Source organism: Anabrus simplex, chromosome 2 (assembly GCF_040414725.1).
Source record: "Anabrus simplex isolate iqAnaSimp1 chromosome 2, ASM4041472v1, whole genome shotgun sequence".
NCBI lineage: Eukaryota > Metazoa > Arthropoda > Insecta > Orthoptera > Tettigoniidae > Anabrus > Anabrus simplex.
Window position 1 is genome coordinate 736,021,657 of NC_090266.1, and position 22,548 is coordinate 736,044,204.

At 39.1% G+C, this 22,548-nt stretch overlaps 1 protein-coding gene across 3 annotated transcripts in view; it reads right to left on the minus strand.

Annotated features, from left to right (window-relative positions):
* The window catches only part of LOC136864419 (interleukin-1 receptor-associated kinase 4), a 316,630-nt gene that overhangs the window by 79,550 nt on the left and 214,532 nt on the right, over positions 1-22,548 (minus strand). For 2 of the 3 annotated variants that reach the window (XM_067141392.2, XM_067141394.2), the window contains 2 exons: positions 20,085-20,199; positions 9,655-9,810 (listed from right to left, as the gene is read on the minus strand). In XM_067141392.2, coding sequence (XP_066997493.1) covers positions 9,655-9,810; positions 20,085-20,199 — 271 coding nt within the window. The remainder of the gene's footprint in view (positions 1-9,654; positions 9,811-20,084; positions 20,200-22,548) is intronic. The other variant, XM_067141393.2, reaches the window with a different exon arrangement.

A 22,548-nucleotide genomic window follows, 5' to 3' on the forward strand; every position in this document is an offset into this window, starting at 1 on the left:
GCGATACTGCCTACCGTCGAAAAGCCTCCTTTGAGGTCTGCTAGTCCAAAAGTCTTCTCCGAGGGATCACAGTCAAAAAGCCCTGTTGCTTACAAGTTACCAAGTCTTATAGTTTCTTCTATTCTTTCTCGAATAATCCCACTGATTCATATACCACCACCACAAGTCACTAGTTCACGTCACGACTGCACTGTTCTCTGATTGGTTCTCTGGCATAGAACCACCCAGTCACGTTGCATTACACACATTGTTCCAGAACACTTTGGAAACTGTTTCTACGACTCTTACACGTGACTCTGTATATTTCCAACCCAAAAGAAGTGCGTATTTCACTTACACAATGTTTCACAATATTGAGACACAAAGCTCTTGGCTTACGAGCTCCCAAAGCAACATCGAATGTTCTAAATCCTTCTTTGAAATATTCTGTTATTTCTCTTATTATTATTATTATTATTATTACTGTCATTTATGAATTATGAGTTATGAATATACACAAACTCTCCTATAAGTTCCCTTCATATATACATGCGTTTATATGCCTGCTACTTTTCAAATCACAGGCCTTCTACCCTGGAGTTCGCGGATTCGAATCCCATTCGAACCCGTTCACTCTCTCGTTAATACGCGGAAGGCGCATCGTGAGCCGCCGTTCACGACAGCCTATTGTAATTAACATTGCTGTGATCCAGAACCTAATACCTGAAATCATATTAGGTCATCACTTTCTGGTAGAATACAAGGTGATCCTAGACTATGCAAGCTCATGAAGTCATTTTGGGAAAAGACAGAGGGTCGCCTGGCACGATGAAAATCTCCAGACTTGCAAGGATGCGAAAGTCGATGTAGACCTGGGAGATATCTAGTTAAGACATCTTCACCCAAGTGAAGAAGAGGAGCTGAGACACGCCTTAAGAAACTTTCCGGAAGTCACCACCAATAAAATAGGATGGACTACCACTGTAACGCATACCATTGAATGCAGCACTTCCTCACCAATCAAGCAACGTCCATATCCAATCAACCTGGATAAGCTCAACTTCATCATTCAGAAGATTCAAGTGTCCTATCGAAAAAGAAGAATGGGGAGTATCGACTGTGTGTGGACTTTTTTTTTTGCATACATATTTTTATTGTTTATTTTTCTATTCCACCTATTCAATACAATTGATTTTGTGTTGTTAGAATTCTTATTACTACAACACTACATTAAAAGGGACATGTTTCTCTCGGTTTTGAGCATCCTCAGCCTTTGTTAACTTATCTCAAGGTTAAGACCTGTCATTGTTAATTTGCTTAGAACTAATTTGTACTTAATTATGATTCTAAAAACGAAGTGAAAAAATATGTGAACATAGGTATTTATAAACACAATGGACAGTTTAACAATTTAAAATGACAGTGCTAAAATTGGGATATACACTGATTCTAATAACACTGACGTCCAAAACACAGTAATATCTTCACAATAATGAGATTTGGCTAATATTCTCAAGTTCTTTGTTTATTAAAACAATTGTTGGTTGACTTATTGTATTAAATTTGAGTCGTAAATTCTGTTAAAACTCAATAGTGTCTAAAGCGAATTTTAGCCAAATCTCATTATTGTGAAGATATTATTGTGTTCCGGATGTCAGTGTTATTAGAATCAATGTATATCCCAATTTTAGCACTGTCTTTTTAAATTGTTAAACTGTCCATTGTGTTTATAAATGCCTATGTTCACGTATTTTACCACTTAGTTTTTAGAATCATAATTAAGTACAAATTAGTTATAAGCAAATTAACAATGATAAGTCTTAACCTCAAGATAAGTTACAAAGGTTGAGGATGCTCAAAACCGAGTGAAACATGTCCCCCCTTTTATTTTTATTTTTTTGCTATTTGTTTTACGTCGCACTGACACAGATAGGTCTTTGGCGACGATGGGTTAGGAAAGGCCTAGGAAGTGGAAGGAAGCGGCCGTGGCCTTAATTAAGGTATAGTCTAGCATTTGCCTGGTGTGAAAATGGGAAACCATGGAAAATCATCTTCAGGGCTGCCGACAGTGGGGCTCGAACCCACTATCTCCCAATTACTGGATATTGGCCGCACTTAAGCGACTGCAGCTATTGAGCTCGGTCATGTCCCTTTTAATGTAGTGTTGTAGTAATAAGAATTTCTAACAACACAAAATCAATTGTATTGAACAGGTGGAATAGAAAAATAAACAATAAAAATTTGTATGCAAATTATAGCAAATTTCAATATGGGTCAAAACATGAGAATAGTTACATGTAATGTGCATGGACTTCCGCAAGTCAAATGAGAAGACGGTTAATGACACCTACCCCATGCCTGACCTGAAAGACTCGCTGAAACAAGTAAGTAGGTCTAGAATTTTCAGCATGCTGGATCCCAACTCCGGATACTGGCAAGTGGATGTCGAGAAATGTTCTAGACCACTGACCGCCTTCATGACACCGAGAGGATTGTACTAGTTTACAGTAATGCCTTTTGGACTGAAGAATGCTCCTGCAACCTACATTCAACTGATGGATAAGGTACTGTCAGGATATGTTGGAGATTTCTGCCAAGTGTATCTCGATGACATCTTAATACACAGCAAGAATTTTCAAGAACACCTTGTACATCTGAAGAAAGTGCTGGAATGACTGAAGAAAATTCATGGACTGACCTGCCAACTGGAGACGTGCCACTTCACCTAGTCCGCGTAGAATATCTTGGCTATGTTCTAACATCTGAAGGCTTAAGGAGGCAACCACAGAAGAACAGAGTTATCGAGGAAGCTGAACGCCCACGGACCAAGCGATAAGTACGTCAGTTCCTTGGCTTGTGTGGATGGTATAGAAGCTTCATGTCACACTTCGAAGAGAAAGCAATACCATTCACCGATCTACTCTGTAACAATCGCCGGTTCCGATGGACCAGCAAGGAAGAGGCAGCATTCCAAGGCATTAAGCCTGTGATATGCAATGCTCCCGGTTTAGCTCATCCCGACCCTCAACAGAAAATGTGCCAACAGACGGACACCAGCGACTCCAGCTTAGAAGCAGTGTTATTCCAAGAGGGGAGCGACGGCAGAAGGGACATCATTGAGTATGCTAGCATAAAGCTAACTCCCACCGAACAACGCTACTGCACTGCCGAGAAGGAAGCCTTAGCCGTGGTGTGGGCCACGGGCAAATTCAGAGGCTACTTGGATGGAAGGAAGTTCCAGCTCTACACCGATAACACAGCTCTCAAATGGTTGAACTCTGTGTCTGGCTCAAAATGTAAATTAAAGCGATGGGCTTTGTTAATCGCAGAATTTGATTTCGATGTGTTTCACGTCCCAGGACCGACGAACATACGAGCAGGCAGTTTATCTAGGCACCCAGCGATGGAACCTGAAGTTAGGAGCACCACTACCAAGAGCGAGTTTTCACAAAATCACCAGAGCGAATCCATTGAACCTGTCCTTATGATGATCAAGACGGAACTTGATCTAGGAGTAATAAAGCAATGGCAAGAACAAGATAAGCCCTACAGGACCATGACGCAGTGGATTAGGAGACAAAACACCGACAGTCGACTCGTCCAGAGGGGATTCAAGATGTGCTACAGGAACTTCCGGGTTGACGGAGGACTCTCAATGTACAGATAGCACCTCTCCGATACGCCTGCAGTAGTGGTGATCCCTAGACAGCACACGATGGGCATTCTTGAGAAGTTCCATGACAGCACTGAAGCCCGACATCCAGGAGGTGAAGGGACATATCAGTCTATCCGACGAAGATTCTTCTGGGTCAACATGTGGAAAAACATCCTGGATTATGTGAAAGGGTGCTACATCTGCGCCTGCACCAATGTGAGCAACAGAAAGGCAGATTCCAGTCAGCGAGGAAGACGGTCGCAATGCCCTTGGGAGGTCATAGCCCCGGACTTCATGGGTCCTTACCCTTGAACACCAAGGGGTAAAACAGGACTGCTAGTAATCGTTGACCTCTTCACAAGATGGACTGGGGCCTTTCCAATATCAGAAACCATGATGGGATGCATCACCAGTCTTCTACAAGATGAGGTATTCAGCTGCTATGGTTATCCATGGTGCATTCTGTCAGACAACGGGAGTCAGTTCATGTCAAAGAAGTGGCAGCCAATGATGACTGAATGGGATGTGGAGCACTGGACCACTCCTATCTACAAACTAAGGGCCAATCCAACGGAACGACGGAACCAGGAGCTAAAAAGGATGCTACGGGTCTACCCAATAGACAAGGAACATTGACTGTGGAACCGCCAGAAACCGCAGTCACCCTTTGCCCTGCGATGATGCACCAACCGTGTCACTGATTATTCCCCAGCGGAGCTGTTCCTTGGTCGACAACTATACGGCACCAGGGATTGGGAGATTTGTCCACCACCCACTTCTGGTCAAGATGATGCAGCTGTTTCTCTATCAGAGTGGCAGCATAAGCAACAGCAGGACATCAAGGAAAAGCAAGTTTTGGCCAAAAAGAGATCCCTTACCCAGGCCAAGGCTTAAGATGTCGAAGAGACCCAGATCTTCCTACCAGGCCAACAAGTACTGCAAAGTAACCACCCAGTCAGTAATAAGATTGGAGGGTTTCACACAGGTCTCGCACCTAAGTGGGTTGGTCCCGCCGAGGTGGATATGCAGCTGGGCCAAGGGATCTACTCACTAAAGACCAACCCTCCTGGCACGGTCCATGCATCTGAATTGCGGCGAGTCACCCAACCACTGCGTATGCAGAATAAGCCCGGTACTGCCACGGGTCCACCTGGAGGAGAGGCTACTAATGACACTGCACAATCTGGTCATGAGGAGGAGAACGCATCGACTACCACCGAGGACGAGGCTGGTATGGATGCGACACAGACTCCCGACGTGGTCAAGAGGAGGGGAGCACATCCAGCGACGTCGAGGAAGAGAGCAGATATAATTTATGACCAAGGCAAAGTCTAAGAGTGTGATAGACTGTTGAAATTGTTTTAAGTTATAGGGGGATATTGATGTAAGTGTAATAGACTAGTATAACTTGGATCTCTAACCCATAGGTAAATAATGGAAATATCGAGCTCGAATTATTATTATTATTATTATTATACATAGTTGTGTATGGACTTTATTTGGTGTAAATCGGGGCCGTATTATCTGTGAGGTTATGTCATTAATATGAGTTTATTTAATGAAAGAACACATAATTAATAGTATGTAATTTATTATTACCTGTATATATGATGTATATATTCATTGTAATATTGTGAAGACACAGTAATAGTCTAGAACACGCATCTTGTCACTAGAGTTGTATAAGAAAAATCTTTTCAATATAAATTGGTTATCGGAGACTCTCGAAAATACGAGAAAATATGTTGTGTCATATTCTTCTAGAAGTCTGGCCAGGCAACGTATATAAAGAGGCAGTCTTGACTGCAGAGTTGAGTTGTTTTAATGAGACTTGTGTGGAAGTCGTGAACTTGTGCTGTGATTCTGTTGACATGCTACTGTAGCAGTCAAATGTTTGTCAAGATGGCGGTTCATTAGTGCATGTGTGTAGAATATGTACACATAATTTCTAAATAAAATAGTGTACACAATTGACAGCATTTTGTGTGCGTCTTTGTGACTACATCAACTTCTTGTTGTTTCATTTTTCAGCTCAACATGTGTTGACGTGATTTTGTTTTTATCTTGTGTGATCATGTTATGTTATGCCATAATGCATGTAGTAATTTACTAGGACCAATGTTGAATCATGCTAATCACGTTTCATATATTATTTTTATTTTGTAGGAATTGTCATCTTACATTGTTATTGTTTTGTAACAGATTATATCACTTCAAATTAAGGATAATTTTACTAAATATTAATCTCATAATATGAATGATGAATTTCTTCTTTTCCTTATGATGTGGAAACGCTTCATTTTGTGAAGCAAAGTACAAAATTCTTTTAACAACTATGCACCAATGAATCATATGTATTTAATTGAAATCCACTCTGACATTACATCTGTGTTAATGAAAAGTAATTGCAGAATTCAATGGGACTTAAAATTTTGCTAATATTTAACTGTCAATCTGTGTGGCAAATCAAATTATTGATTTCTATATTCTGTAACCTACCTTATTATCATGTTAAAACTAAGCCCGTAATTATCATTATGAAATACATCCTTTCATTTATTTTATATATATATTTTTAAATAAATAAAGTTTGGAAGCTTTACAATCATTCACTGGCATGATTATTCAAGTAGATGCTTGCCTAGACATCTAATACAATGCATATGGTAATGATAGAAACAATTAACTGTGATGACGATACCTGGGTCACCCATAACCGTCGCAACCAAGATGAATCTCATGATTTTAATATCTTGCAACCTCTCCAAAGGGTAAGGTTACAATTAATAGGTTTAATGAAGAGAAAATGTTTGCTACCGTAATGCTTTCACCAAAAGTACTGTACACTAGGCATGTAAACATGTACGAAATTAAATTTGCAAGCACATTAATCACAGGAAATAAACAAACAGTTTAACCAACATGACTATAAAGAAAGGATAACCGGGAAACGGCTGGGAACCATATCCAGGCGGTGGAAGGTATTGGTAATACTGAAGAAGCGAAGTCAATGTAATCCTAAACTTTACTTAACAAGTTAGATTCGATTTCATATATAAAGCAATAACCAAGATACAATTAAAATAATGACGGCATAATTTCAACAACCATTACAATTTACATGAGGGTAGCATTTAGTAATTAAATTTATTTTACACCGGAACATCACTCATGACGTTCCACTGTCGTGGCGTTACCTTCAAACACCCAAAACAGTTCGAAATAAATAAAGGAAGGTAACGTTATACTAAACTGAAGAGATACATCAAAGGAGGAAAAATAATTTACGTGTAATCATGGAGCAGAGCATCTTCGGTGGGTAGCCCCCTCAAAAACACTTCTGAGAAAGGGTACCCGACCTAAAGATGAATAATCCACGATGAAGCGGAATTAATGAATGAGATAGTCCCGAGAAAAAAAATGTACTTATAAAGATTACTTCGAAAGGCGTATAACATTTAATTTACAAAACAACAAACGGGAACTATCTCTTAACAAAGTGAAGCGACTTACCGAAACGGCTAAGTCATAATTATAACATTTGGAAGCAGAAGGAAACACGGGTACGCTCCGGCAAGATAAATAAAATGAAACACTACATTTGAAACAGAATACCAGAAAAGTTAAAAAATATTAATCAGTGCTTACCGGATGGCGGGGCCAAGAAGACCCGTACCTTGGAAGGTGACCGTTCCCTTCAGTGGTCAAACAGAAAAGACGCCCTCGCAGAGCAAAGCTCCAGCGACAACGCTTAACCACGCTCTGCTACCATATGTTGTGATTATTGGGATTTGATTATTTGGACTCGGAAGACGGCGATCGGTTGTGTATGTAAAGTGTTTGTTCAATTGTTTGTTTTGGTTTTTGTTGGTTTTGGTTTTCCTCAGTATGTGAATATGATTTTGAAATTATTTGATTGTCATGGTAATTCTGGTGCATCCTGTACCACACGCGCCACATCGGCGTGGGAGATTTCCGGTTTCGTAAAGTTGCACCAATTTCGTAATTTTTCTAGAGGCTTCCTAAATGTTCCTTGTCAGCACTATTTTTTCTGCGCTCCTATTGGAGAAAATAAAAGGAAATGTGATTGGTAGGTGAAGGAAATCATCGTACGCTCATTGGCCGTGGTAATATTTCATAATTTCCGGGGAGAAGCGTTGTCGCTGGAGCTTTGCTCTGCGAGGGCGTCTTTTCTGTTTGACCACTGAAGGGAACGGTCACCTTCCAAGGTACGGGTCTTCTTGGCCCCGCCATCCGGTAAGCACTGATTAATATTTTTTAACTTTTCTGGTATTCTGTTTCAAATGTAGTGTTTCATTTTATTTATCTTGCCGGAGCGTACCCGTGTTTCCTTCTGCTTCCAAATGTTATAATTATGACTTAGCCGTTTCGGTAAGTCGCTTCACTTTGTTAAGAGATAGTTCCCGTTTGTTGTTTTGTAAATTAAATGTTATACGCCTTTCGAAGTAATCTTTATAAGTAAATTTTTTTTCTCGGGACTATCTCATTCATTAATTCCGCTTCATCGTGGATTATTCATCTTTAGGTCGGGTACCCTTTCTCAGAAGTGTTTTTGAGGGGGCTACCCACCGAAGATGCTCTGCTCCATGATTACACGTAAATTATTTTTCCTCCTTTGATGTATCTCTTCAGTTTAGTATAACGTTACCTTCCTTTATTTATTTCGAACTGTTTTGGGTGTTTGAAGGTAACGCCACGACAGTGGAACGTCATGAGTGATGTTCCGGTGTAAAATAAATTTAATTACTAAATGCTACCCTCATGTAAATTGTAATGGTTGTTGAAATTATGCCGTCATTATTTTAATTGTATCTTGGTTATTGCTTTATATATGAAATCGAATCTAACTTGTTAAGTAAAGTTTAGGATTACATTGACTTCGCTTCTTCAGTATTACCAATACCTTCCACCGCCTGGATATGGTTCCCAGCCGTTTCCCGGTTATCCTTTCTTTATAGTCATGTTGGTTAAACTGTTTGTTTATTTCCTGTGATTAATGTGCTTGCAAATTTAATTTCGTACATGTTTACATGCCTAGTGTACAGTACTTTTGGTGAAAGCATTACGGTAGCAAACATTTTCTCTTCATTAAACCTATTAATTGTAACCTTACCCTTTGGAGAGGTTGCAGTATGCATCTGAAACTGAATACCAGAAAAGTTAAAAAATATTAATCAGTGCTTACCGGATGGCGGGGCCAAGAAGACCCGTACCTTGGAAGGTGACCGTTCCCTTCAGTGGTCAAACAGAAAAGACGCCCTCGCAGAGCAAAGCTCCAGCGACAACGCTTCTCCCCGGAAATTATGAAATATTACCACGGCCAATGAGCGTACGATGATTTCCTTCACCTACCAATCACATTTCCTTTTATTTTCTCCAATAGGAGCGCAGAAAAAATAGTGCTGACAAGGAACATTTAGGAAGCCTCTAGAAAAATTACGAAATTGGTGCAACTTTACGAAACCGGAAATCTCCCACGCCGATGTGGCGCGTGTGGTACAGGATGCACCAGAATTACCATGACAATCAAATAATTTCAAAATCATATTCACATACTGAGGAAAACCAAAACCAACAAAAACCAAAACAAACAATTGAACAAACACTTTACATACACAACCGATCGCCGTCTTCCGAGTCCAAATAATCAAATCCCAATAATCACAACAATCTGAGTATCTGCGGTAAACGGTACCTTCCACTGTGCTCAATATTGGAGCACAACTATACAGATATTATCTATTACCATTACTTTATCTATTTTATTGTAGTTTTCCTTGTTTTCTGCCAATGTCGATAATGACTGTTCAACTGTACAAGGTCTAAAGGATGCTATTGTGTATATTACTTGTATTATTAAATGTTGATTATAAAGTGTACAACCAGAATTCTCTATTTTTATCTACAAGCATTTTTTATGATGATTACATGGATGCCAAGTACGGTATATGATATCACATTAATTCTAATATACCAATGACAAAACTAATGTCCATTACCTTAGGCACAAAATTCTGATCAAGAAGAATGTTTGCACTTTTGATATCCCTGTGGATTAAGGGCTTCTCATATGCTGTGTGTAGATACAGAATACCTTGAGATGTACCTAGGGCAATTTTAAGGCGTATGTCCCACGGCAATACAACAGTAGAACCCTGAAACATAAATTATACTTCAGTACATACGTACACCCTATTCCAAAATCATAGCAGATTACAAATGGATAATTTAAACTTACTTAGTGTTTATGTGACTGGAAGTCAGTCTTTTAGTCAAATGCTCAAGAAGGATTTGTCCTCATGTTACAGGAAAAGCTCTACTGGTACTGCTGTAATAGCCATGAAAAGCATGCATTTACAAAATTCCTCCATAGATTCTAGCCCATAGATTTTGCTATGTTCAGCAGGCAGTAACTGTAGAGTTACTTTTAGATGACTAACCCCTCAGTGACACGGAAACTTTGAGTGCTGCTTTACCCAGTGGACAGAGGCGATTCAAATATGAGCACTAAGAAAATGCAGCAATCTCCTTAAAAATTCATTGTCACATCAGTTTAGCTCAGATTATTTTCAAGCATTTACAATAATATTCAAAGGAATGTAGTTTACATTATACATAACCATATAGTCTACTAATGGAGAAGAGACCTTCCATATTTCATGCAAAATGAAAATGATGTTCTTGTATTTGCATAGGTTGTTTCTGACTGCAATGAAAACTGGGGTAATTGTTGCCTCAGAAATGTTGAGCAGAAGAACTGGAAACAATAGTTCAAAAATTCATTTTACACAAATCCTAGGCTACTGGAACAATTAGTTCATGAGAAAGAGGGTGTGTACTTTGGCGTATTTCATAGGCCAATACTTGATCTTGTGCACCATCCCACTCATTCCTTATGTTATGTGTCTGCTCTCACTTCAGTTTGGTGTAAGGCTGTTATCGTCTGACTTATTCAAACTTAATTCACTTATTTGAAAGGCACCATGTCATGCTTCCATGCCATGCAATATCATATCTCAAGGTGACAGCAAGCCAAGTAATTACACGTCTTAAGTGGTTGCAAGGCTTTGAAAGAATTATAGAAATCCTCACCAGATCATGTCATCAACATGCACATGAATTGAAAGGTGGTGATTTATACCATCAATCTATGCGGATAATCCCGAAAATAAGGTCTCCTATTTTTTATAAATACAGAACTCTTTTCGTGTGGCTGTTGGTCACAATATTGTGAAGAGTGTTTCCTGCGCTCGCATATAAACATGTGTACGCCCCACTGAGGCACTCAGTCTTGGCTTGGCAGTCGCTGAGAATGGAGTTCCCGTTGGATGTTACCGCCAAGTGCAAAGCGCGCGCAGTTATTCAGTTTTTGAATGCAAAAGGTACTGAACCGATTGAAATCCATTGCCAATTGACAGAAGTGCATGGTGAGTCGTGCATGGATGTCAAAAATGTTTGTAAGTGGTGTAGAGAGTTTGCAGCCGGTTGGACTGAAATTCATGATGAACAAAGGAGCGGGAGACCGCCTGCACGTCGCTTGGTAAACCGTTGCTTTCCTGCAACAGTTTCAGTGAATCATCATCACCCACCCACCCTACAGTCCCGACTTGGCGCCCAGTGACTATCACTTGTTCCCTAAGTTGAAAGAACAATTGGCTGGAAAGCGATTCAGCACCGACGACAAGGTGAAAGATGAGGTTCACAAATTCCTGAACAGCATGGCGGCGAGCTGGTATGACACGGGGATACAAAAACTGTCACAGCATCTACAAAAATGCATCGACTGAAATGGTGATTATGTAGAAAAACAGCTAAATGTTCAGGCTGTAAAATGATGTAAACTATTGTAGACATAAAGAGGTCTATGTATTTATAAAAATATAGGAGACCTTAATTTTGGGATTACCTTCATACATAAGGAAATGTTGTGTAGTGACACATACACCTGCTAGAATGTAGCAGAAATTTAATTCAGGATGCTCTCAAGCAGAAAGAGGTCCAGATTATTTCAAACTCTACAGGGGAAAAAAATAATTCATAATTAGATTCATAATAATTTTTTTGCTAGTGGCTTTACGTCGCACAGACACAGGTAAGTCTTATGGCGACGATGGGACAGGAAAGGCCTAGGAGATGGAAGGAAGCAGCCGTGGCCTTAATTAAGGTACAGCCCCATTTGCCTGGTGTGAAAATGGGAAACCACGGAAAACCATCTTCAGGGCTGCCGACTTCGAACCCACTACCTCCCAGATGCAAGCTCACAGCCGCGCACTTCTAACCGGATGGCCAACTTACCCAGTAGATTCATAATTAGAAGGAAGGCAGAGATCTTCCAAGACGGTCAGATATTAAATTTTAGTTCTCGATGTCAATTTTACCCACCTACTGTATCTTCAAAATAAAGATTTTTAGTTCAAATTACAATATTTCACAACATATTCATGTTCACTGATAGATGTGTGTTTAAAAACCAAAGACTTCTGAAACTTTGAGAATGTCACTTATTACCAGTAAATTAGTGAAAGAGATATTCCCACAAAGTTGTGTTAATGCACAATAACCAAAGTAAGCAACTTACAACAAAGATATGTCATTTTTTGTTTCTTCAGGAAAAGGCAGTACTATGTAATAATAATAATAATAATAATAATAATAATAATAATAATAATAATAATAATAATGTATTTGAAATCTGCTGCATTCACGTACTTCTAAAATGCAGCCAATAATGAGATCCAACGAAATACTGGCAGAACTGATCAAGTGCATGACTCTAGTAAGGTGTGAAATTATAGTAGTATATGGAAGAATCTACAGAAGACAGCAATAACTCCTTTAAAGGTCTAGACCAGGGGTGTCAGACTCAAGCTGGTGTGCAAGCCATATACCCTAATCACAGTGGACAATTGATTGAGACAAAAAAATTTCAGTGTGGGGTGTAGTGCTTTATATTTTATTGAAATTGATATAATATAAAAGCTACTCTATTTTTTTTTTTTGCTAGTTGCTTTACGTCGCACCGACACAGATAGGTCTTATGGCGACGAAAAAGCTACTCTATTAGAATCTTATAAAACTAAATATGCAATAAAAATATTATACTGTATTAAATGAACAAACTGTAAGAACAGACATATGCTATGTGAGAATACAAATGAAAAGGCTAACACTGGCATGTAGGGTTAAAAAAAAATTATCTCATATTGGAAGTTTGGCATCACTCCTCACTTTATACATTAAAAATATGGTGAAATATTTTGGCTTGATACAATTCTCATAATACTTTTTAAATGATCATCTGTAAACTGACTTCTTAATGTAGATTACTTCAAGAGGGAGAAATACTGTTTGTAAAATATGTGCAACAAACATTGAAGGTATCTTAGTGTGATCTACATGCTGTCTGCAGCAGATCGTCATTTTTCTAGGAGTGAACATACTAAGTATGATGGAAGAATGGAAGACGACGTAACTGATTTCATTCAATTATTCACATTGAGCATCATTCTCTATTAGACTAATTAAGAGATGATGTATTGTGTAACTAACCGATCAACTGATTGATTTATATTTTGTTCCTACAAAAACCTTATAAAATATGGCGGTGGTATTTTGGGTTCCACCATCTTTAAAGTACTAGCGCGACATTTAAATGTCCGGTTGAGTGCTGGGGAAATGCCCGCATCCACTAGCTTTAACGCAACAGATACCGTTCTCACCAATGCCCTATTTTTTGCAATAGTTTCAATGTCATATCTCCAAATTGCCTCCAGGTAAATTACCAGGTAAATGGGATACAACATTCATTCGCATTTATAATATGCTTGATGATGACGCTTGTTGTTTAAAGGGGCCTGACATCTAGGTCATCGGCCCATTTAATAATATTAAAAAGGTTTACTTACTATACTTCATTAGAGAGAGGTAATAATAATAATAATAATAATAATAATAATAATAATAATAATAATAATAATAATAATAATAATAATAATAACAACAACAACAATAACAATGTTTTTTCATCTTACTAATTTTATGGTGTTCAGAGATGCTTATCATTAACATTTCTTAAGTTTAAAACTGTTACTGTTATATGATTGTTGTGGGGTGGAATTAGACAAGTCTTAGCTCATATCTATCATATGTTTCATCACCACCTTTACCTGAAATACAATCTGAATTGTGTGGAAGTAATTTCAGATTTTTCTAATTTTCTAGCACCAACAGCAGAGGAAGTAGTTCACACTGACAATGATAGCTATGTGGAAAGGATGAAAGATCACAAGATGTCAGAATACAATAATAAGAAACCAAGAGAAACAAATCAGGAGAAGAACGTACACAAGAAGCGAATTCTGAGGGAAAATATGCAGCTTCACAGTGTGAATACAATGGTATGCCAAAACTTATGGGATAATAGTTTAGTAATGTGTCGACACTCCTCTAGCTTCACCAAGTACAGCAACTCATCATGGCATCGATTCCACAAGCAGAAGAAACACCTGTGGAGAGATTCTGACCCATGCCATTTGTATAGCTACCCACAGCTTCCTGCTATATATAGGTGCAGGGTCTGGAGTGTGATAGGACCTCACCATCACATCCTATAAATGCTTGGCAGGGTTCACATCAGGCGAACTAGATGGCTACAGCAATTGTTGAAATTCTCCAGAATGCTCCTTAAATCAATTCTGGACAACCTGAGCCCGATGACATGGTGCATTATCCTGCTGGAATTTCTCATCATTGTACGGGTACGTGAAGTACATAAAGGGCGGCAAGTGGTCACCAAGAAGTTCAATGTAGTGGTGCGGGGTTCACATAGCGTACACCAGCATTGACAGAATCCCATAAACGCTCGATTGGATTAAGATCGGGGGGGGGGGGGGGGGGGGGATCTGGAGGGCCAACCCATGGTCATAACTTCACTGGAGTGCTCCTCCAGCCACCTGCGTGCCACCACAGAGCAGTGACATGGCGCATTGTCCTGTTGAAACATGGCATCTCCATCAAGGTACTCTAGGGCCAGAAAGGGATGCATGAGGGTCTGAAAGAATGTCCACATAATTTGCAATTGTCAGCGCTCCCTGTAGCCAGACAATGGGGCCTAACTGTGACCATGAGAACGCTGCCCAGACCAGAACTGAATCACCTTCCGCCTGGACACAACCTTGTTGACACGCAGGATCCATAGCTTCATGAGGTATACGCCACACTCTCACGCACCTACCAGCTCGATACAACTGGAACCAGTATTCATCGGACCATACCACACGTCGCCATTGTTCCATGGTCCACTGCCGAAGTTCACAAGCCCATGCACGTCGTTGAGCTCTGTGCCGAGGTGTCAGCAAAAGGGCATGAGTTGGACGTTGGGTGGTGAAGCCTATGCGGTGCAGCTGCCTCCATACAGTGCTGGTAGAAATAGGTTCCCGACTCCCAATATTCAACTGGGCAGTGATCTGACTCACAGTAGCCCATCGCAAGCCCAGTATGCTTCTGTGGAGGCGACATGATGTCCGTTCATTAAACACCTATGGTCTTCCCGTGAGGCAGTTTATGCGGGTGGTAACATTCTTTCTGCAATGTTGAAAATCCACCCACACATGCTCAGTTTGCTTAAGGTCTGGACTCCTGTCTGGCCAGTCCAGAGTCGGAATGTCGACCCCCTTCCCCCTCACCTCCAAAGGAACTCAGTAACACATTAAGCAGTGTGGGGTCTTGCATTATTGTGCATAAGCCCAAAGTTTTTGTTAAAAGCGAATGCAAGTGGCATTATAAGATTCATGAGAATCTTCTCAAAGTAACTGTGTGCTGCGATGGAGCCGTTCTCAAAGAGCGCAAGATTGGTACGGTTATCTGACATTATGCCACCCCACAACATTACGAAACCTCCTCCAAATGGTGTTATCTTGGCAAAGGTAACTGGAGCAAAGCATTTTTCTGCCCTTCTCTGCACCTATCTCCTTCTGTCAGGTGACCTCAAGTTGAATGTGGACTAGTCACTGAAGAGTGTATGTCCCCACTGATCCTCAGTCCAATGTTCATGCACCTGCACAAAATGAAGACTGTCTCTCCGGTGTTGTGGCAGAAGCACTGGCTCTCTGACTGGTTTTCTTGAGGCTAAATTTGCCTCATGAAGCCTCCCGACTGTGTTCACTCTCACAGTTACGTTGTCGACCTGCATCAAACTACTCCAAGCCTCAACCGCTGTAAAATGTCAGTTACTTAACACTCGCAGCCTCAAAAAGCGATCTTCAGGACAGAAGTGCACCTACGATGGCCTGAACCAGGCTTTCTGTGATAAGTATGATGAATGCTTGTAGGAGACGTATTCAAAACCTCTACTACACAGCGGTAATTATGACCATCATTCACCAATGCTACTGCTTTAACTAGGTCCATGGGATTAAAGGAATGTTGATGAGTTGTTTATAGCTCAGAAACTGCTCAATCAGCATTTAAGGTACAAGAGCGACTGCAATGCTGAAATAATGGTTTTCATAATTGGCGAGAGATGATTAAGGAATGTGTGGGAACACTTGCCATTATTTGATTGGGTTCCAATAGCGCCTTCTGTTGTTATTCATTGTCACTTCTCCTTCAGTAATGTTCATAGGACAATAGCCAAACAATAAATATTGAAAAAAGTATGGTAATCATATTCAATGTAGGCTAGAACTTTACCAAGCCTTCTACCAAAGTATCAAGTGTATTTTTTTTTTTTTGAGGACAGTGTATTTAAAACGAAGTATTACAGATGGACTTACGTCTATGTCAGCTGAGAGATTGCCTTTCAAAACTTGGCAAATTTGTCCCAGTTTCTGTAAACCTAGATTTGTAGACAAACGACTCTCACACTTTTCACTGAAAGCACTTCCTACTTCACTTGGAACAGTGTCAGTAAGGTTCACAGTTTCTTCAACAATGTTCACTGAAGCCACAAGAGGCTACCCTCTCTTTTCATGCTTTGTGATCACTTCTGCTATTTACCGTACTAGGTTGCTATGAAAGACAAACCATTCCTGACACTCGGATAGGTGAGAAGTTGTTCAGGTCACAAACTGATGCAGTGTCATTTTTAGGGATTGGGAAGTCATTTCAGATATCTTCTCAGAGTTGTCTGAATTAGTACAAGGCAACAGAAATCTGTGTCCCCCTATCTTGTTAACACTGGCTCTGGAGGAAGCGCAAGTTTGGGAGCAACCTTTTTGAAGACCAAGATTTGAGATGGAGCTTTGTCAAACGTCTTCTTTATCGTTCTCAATGCGATTTTATTTTGGTGTAAATATCGCAAGAGATACATTCACTTCCTTACATACAACCACTTTATTGTTGCTACGTCTATTCCTTAACAACACACAGTTATACACAATTGTACACAATACTACACTATAAAGGGAAACACAGTGAAGCAATTTACTATCGATTCTGTCAGTACAGATATCAACAAGTCCTCACACTGGTTAATCACTTCATCGTCACACAGTCGATTCTGAAGAGTAGAGATATTAACAGTTCACACACTGATTATTCACTTCGCCATCACAATGCAAGACTGACTACCTTCTCACTCAAGTCAATTCTGACTAATACAGATATCAACTCACTCTAACCCACACTCTACCTTCTCTTACTGTACTGTCTCTCTCTGTCACTGACTGACTGACTGACTGACTGACTGACTCACTCACTCACTCACTCGACTGACTCACTCACTCACTCACTCACTCACTCGCCCGGTCAGGACTGTCTTTATCTCTGAGAAATGTATCTGTTTCAATCATCTAAGAGATGGCTATTTTACTCAGCAGACAGACTATTATTACAATCTTTGTGAAGCCATTCCTTCTCTGCCCTGTGACAATCAAGAATCTCTTTCTTGATCAGTGTCATTGTCTATACGGGATAAATGCTCTCCTTTACAGTACGATGTACTATGACGCATGTTCCCTTTCTGTCTTAGTGTGATGGATTATCATAGATAACCAAAAATCACTGGAAAACTATTCATTATTGTACTGTAGCCTGTATAACCAAATGCTGTAAAATGAAATTAAATAAAAAGTTCAGGTATATTAAATTAACAGTGAAACACCCAATACAGGCACACTTCTCTCAAGTCTCAATCCAACTGTTAGCTGTTAATAAGAGAAATAGCGAGGCTTCACCGATTTTCCGATCATTAGAAATTTTAGTTTTTATGTTCTTGTCATATTAGCTCGCAGCACCACTGTAAACCTTCCTTTACTTGTTAACTGTTCCTCACAAACCACAAATGCTGTACTGCACAGTTAATGTTGCTCAAAGTTCAAGTTACAGAGTATTTTTTTGCTTCAAGGGAGGAAATGTTTGCTTCGAGAAATCGAGAAGTTCGTGTAATCGAATTTTGAGTAGTAGAGAAATAAATACACATGAAGAATAAGACAAACGGCCAGGAAATTTAAGTTACTTCGAGATACGGAAAATTAGAGTAATGGAGGTTCGAGATATTGATGTTCGACTGTATAGTACATTTTGTGCATGTCAAAGTTTGTGACTTAGAAACATCTACAACTTCTTGACAGAAGTGACATACCCATGTAACGGAAGTGGTGTAATAAAAGCAAACATTGCAAACACTTCCTGTGATATTGACAAGTATTAAAGGCTATGTTTAGTACGGAGTATCCTACGGTATAGGATAGTAAAACTAAGCCTGACATAGTTCCGTGTGTTATTATTGTGTTTTGATACATATTAATTAGAAATGTAGACCACTATTAATGCAAAATATTTTTACGTTATTTAGATTCCCTGTCATAGAAGGCTGGGCCTTTACAGCTCGAATTTAGAACCCACAGGCCATTAAGGAGATAATTTCCATACTTGAGAGACACAAGAGCACATGTCCATTTTTTTTGTGATTGAGTTATGAGAGTTTTGTGTTCAGTGCAATCAAACGTATCTATGGAATTAAAGCAGTTTACAATTCTACTGCATTTGTATAATGTGCAGCCAATTACTGTTTTTAGCTTATACTGTAACATTAATGAATTACACATAAGCACTTTCGCTTCTCAGGTATGGAATTTATTGATAACTGATTCCTGTTAATTGTTTATGTATCGTACATACCGTGAACATCAACATATTTTAATTTTGTTTTTGTAGTGCGTTTCACTCGCAGCAGGGCACAATCACGAACACTTGCAAGAAATACTGCTCTCAATTTCTCCTTCCCAATGCCCTGCTTGTTCACTCCCCTCCCTTACATGTGTTAAGTCACACAATGCACTCTACTGTGTTGCTTTCAAATTTCACAGCACATGTAAACTGCCAATACCGTGCAGTCCTCAGTTGCGTGCTAATGTCTGCATTCCACTCACTAGTAAAGGTTGTGGATCATTTCTGCATACACCCCATGCATTTTCCTTGGGAATTTTGAATGCTAATATTAACACTCTGTTGCAAATTCAGTACGCTACATTAAAGGACACAAAGTTACCACAGGTGATTAAGAAAATGGTTTAGCAAAATATAAAATAAAAATGACGGATCCTGTTACACTATTGGGTGAATTACGCCAATAAATTTTTCGTAACTTATTTTCAGATATCCTCTATATTATGTATGTGTCTATTGCACATATGCTGCATACACATGTATTCTTTTATCTCCTTTACAATACTGTCCACATTTATAAAATACTAATACTCTGCAAAATCACTAGCTTCCAGTTTTTTTTTTTTTTTACAAGTTGCTTTACGTCGCACCAACAGAGATATGTCTTACAATAATGATGGGACAGGAAGGGGAAGGAGTGGGAAGGAATAAGCCGTGGCCTTATTTGAGGTACAGCCCCAGCATTTGCTGTAGTGAAAAATGGGAAACCATAGAAAACCATATTCAGGGCTGCCGACAGTAGGGTTCGAACCCACTACCTCCGGAATACTGGATACTAGCTGCAGTTAAGCGACTGCAGGTATCGAGCTTGGTAGCTTCAGTTTTTAAAACTGTACTTGTTACTGTTCATGTAATGATTACATTCACTTCATTACAGACCATCATTTCATCTCCAGCAGGCACCAATCTATGTAATTAAAAGAGTATTCTGCACTAGACGCAATAGTAATGGCTGAAGAATTGCCTATGCACTAGGCACTCCAAAGAACACTTCACAAACTTCACAAACTCACATTCTGAAACACTTTGAAACAAAACGATGCACCGGTGTACACTTTAACACACAAGCAGTGTACTACTGAAGTTTCACGATAATCTCACTTTCACCTGGGAAACAGTTCTCTTTTAAGTCATCTGCCTTGCCTTAGAATATTAATACAAGCAAAACAATCAGCAAGAAACCTTGAAAGTAGTTTTGTTCCTATCACCCTAATTTGTTTATAATTGTATTTCATAAAATGAAAACAAACTGCTAATATACCTGACATGCTAGCCTTTCTTGCAAGGAGCCATTGCACATGAATTCGTATACAAGACAATATGCCGGACCATCACAAGAATAGCCTAAGAGTGGCAAAAGATGGGGATGCTGATACCTGAAATCAAATTGTCAAAAAATAAGCGTAAAAATAAAAGTAGGAAAAAAAACAAAAAAAAAAAAAACAACACAATTCATTAGCAAGTAATCAAGTTCATCTGCCCTCTACAAGCTGTGCTCAAGTTCGACCATGATGAGAAAAGATGACAAACACTGTAAATCGTCGTCATAAACTGCTCGTCATCATTCTAGCAGAGGCCACCAAGTCCAAAAATCTTGGTTTAAAGAAAGAACAACTTTAAATGTTTTCCCATATTTTGTGTTACTTTTTATGACTACAGACAGAGTTCTGCTGACAGTATGAAAATAATTTACTTGAAATAGGCAAAAATTGCTGAATTTTCTTGCTGATTTCTGTCTGACTAGTAAATGGAAAGTACAGAATAGGTGAAAATAGGAAGCACTGATTGGATGGAAACTGAGGAATTACCATTTAAAGTTATGCTAATCTATAAAATACCCCTTTTGTAAAAATGGAGTATTTAAATACAAAAAAAGATGATTTTGGAATGTGTGACTTTTGCAAGAATGATGACAATAATTTCATTTTCATCTACCGACACTTTCCAAAAGGTGAACCTCCAAGACTGGCTCTACAAAACAGTACCTGTCATGTAAATTCAAACTGGTATCTTAAAACAAATATACCAAATGTGTATATTTTACAATGTGCTTAAATTGCTAATCCTGTCCAATTATGAACCTAATTAATTTGGATCATTTAATTGTTTTTGGACATCTTGTTACCATCATGGATCAGCAACGCATCACGCAGAGATGATGATAATAACTGTTGCTTCAAGATGCCAAAGACTGTGGGTTTTTTTTTTTTTTTTTTTTTTTTTGCTAGGGGCTTTACGTCGCACCGACACAGATAGGTCTTATGGCGACGATGGGATAGGAAAGGCCTAGGAGTTGGAAGGAAGCGGCCGTGGCCTTAATTAAGGTACAGCCCCAGCATTTGCCTGGTGTGAAAATGGGAAACCACGGAAAACCATCTTCAGGGCTGCCGATAGTGGGATTCGAACCTACTATCTCCCGGATGCAAGCTCACAGCCGCGCGCCTCTACGCGCACGGCCAACTCGCCCGGTACTGTGGTTGTTAGCCATATCATGCAGAGAAACACAGTAATATGGTATACTCAGGAGCTTAGTGCACAGTCCAACAGCTAAAATATCGTATCCCTACTTACAATGTTCTTAAAAGGAAAAAGGAGTACTCTGATAGCAATATATAAATCTTTCATGGCCAACATATCAACACAAAATCCTACGGGGTAACATGCAATGATGAAATCTGCATGTAACTGGTACAAAGTCTAATTCTTAATTTAAGAAGGTTGATTGAGGCTCCAGAAATAATCCTATGATACTACTTTTAGTATCAGAATCCTAAACAAAAAATTGCGAGTCCTGTATTTCAAATTCAAAGACCGATACAATCTGAAAATGCCTACTATGCGATGGTGCTTTTCATAAGGTTCCCTCCAATGGCTGGCATGTGCAACTTAGTTCTTATGCATTCAATGTAATTCTTGGTTGTGAGTCTTCAAAGACATTTGCTCTCCAATTTTCTTTAGCATTAAAATACAGCATTGAAGAGACAGTGTTTATGTATGATATCTATACAATAACAGGTCCTGCTGGAGAAGTAATTGAGTGATTTAGTGATAAATTTCCCAACGCTAGGGCCCCATTTCACAAGTTAATAATGGATTATCAGGAGTATGTATGTTGGGTATACAGCCCGAAGGCTGGTTGGATCCTCAACAGTTTCACCATTAGCTGTCATAGATGGCCTAGGTGTCACTGAAGAGGTGTACTAGGGAAATGAGGAGTGAGGTAGTTTCCCGTTGCTTTCCTCAAACAGGAGTATGATAAACAAAATAAGAAAACAATCCTATTGTGCTCTTGCAGAACAAATATGTAAAAACTTTTTTGCAAGACTTAGGAAGTCACTGCAAGAGTTGCTTAAAGTCGGGTGCAAAAGACAGGAGTGTGGCCACAAGAGTGATGAAAATGTTAAAACTAAGGCCTGTGTGTTAATTTAATCATGTACATTATAGTAATATATTTTATAAACAATAACAGTTGTTATCCATGGTCATAATAATCTGCCTTTTCCTTTTTTATTTTAACATATCAATCAATCAATCAATCAATCAATCAATCAATCAATCAATCAATCAATCAATCAATCAATCAATCAATCAATCATTGTCGTTAAGCATAAGATATGCAATAGGCACTGCCACATACATGCTGTTTACAAATAAATTATATTACAATATTGGTACGTACTTTTTACAGTATTTTGCAATTAAATACCAATTACATCTATTTCAAA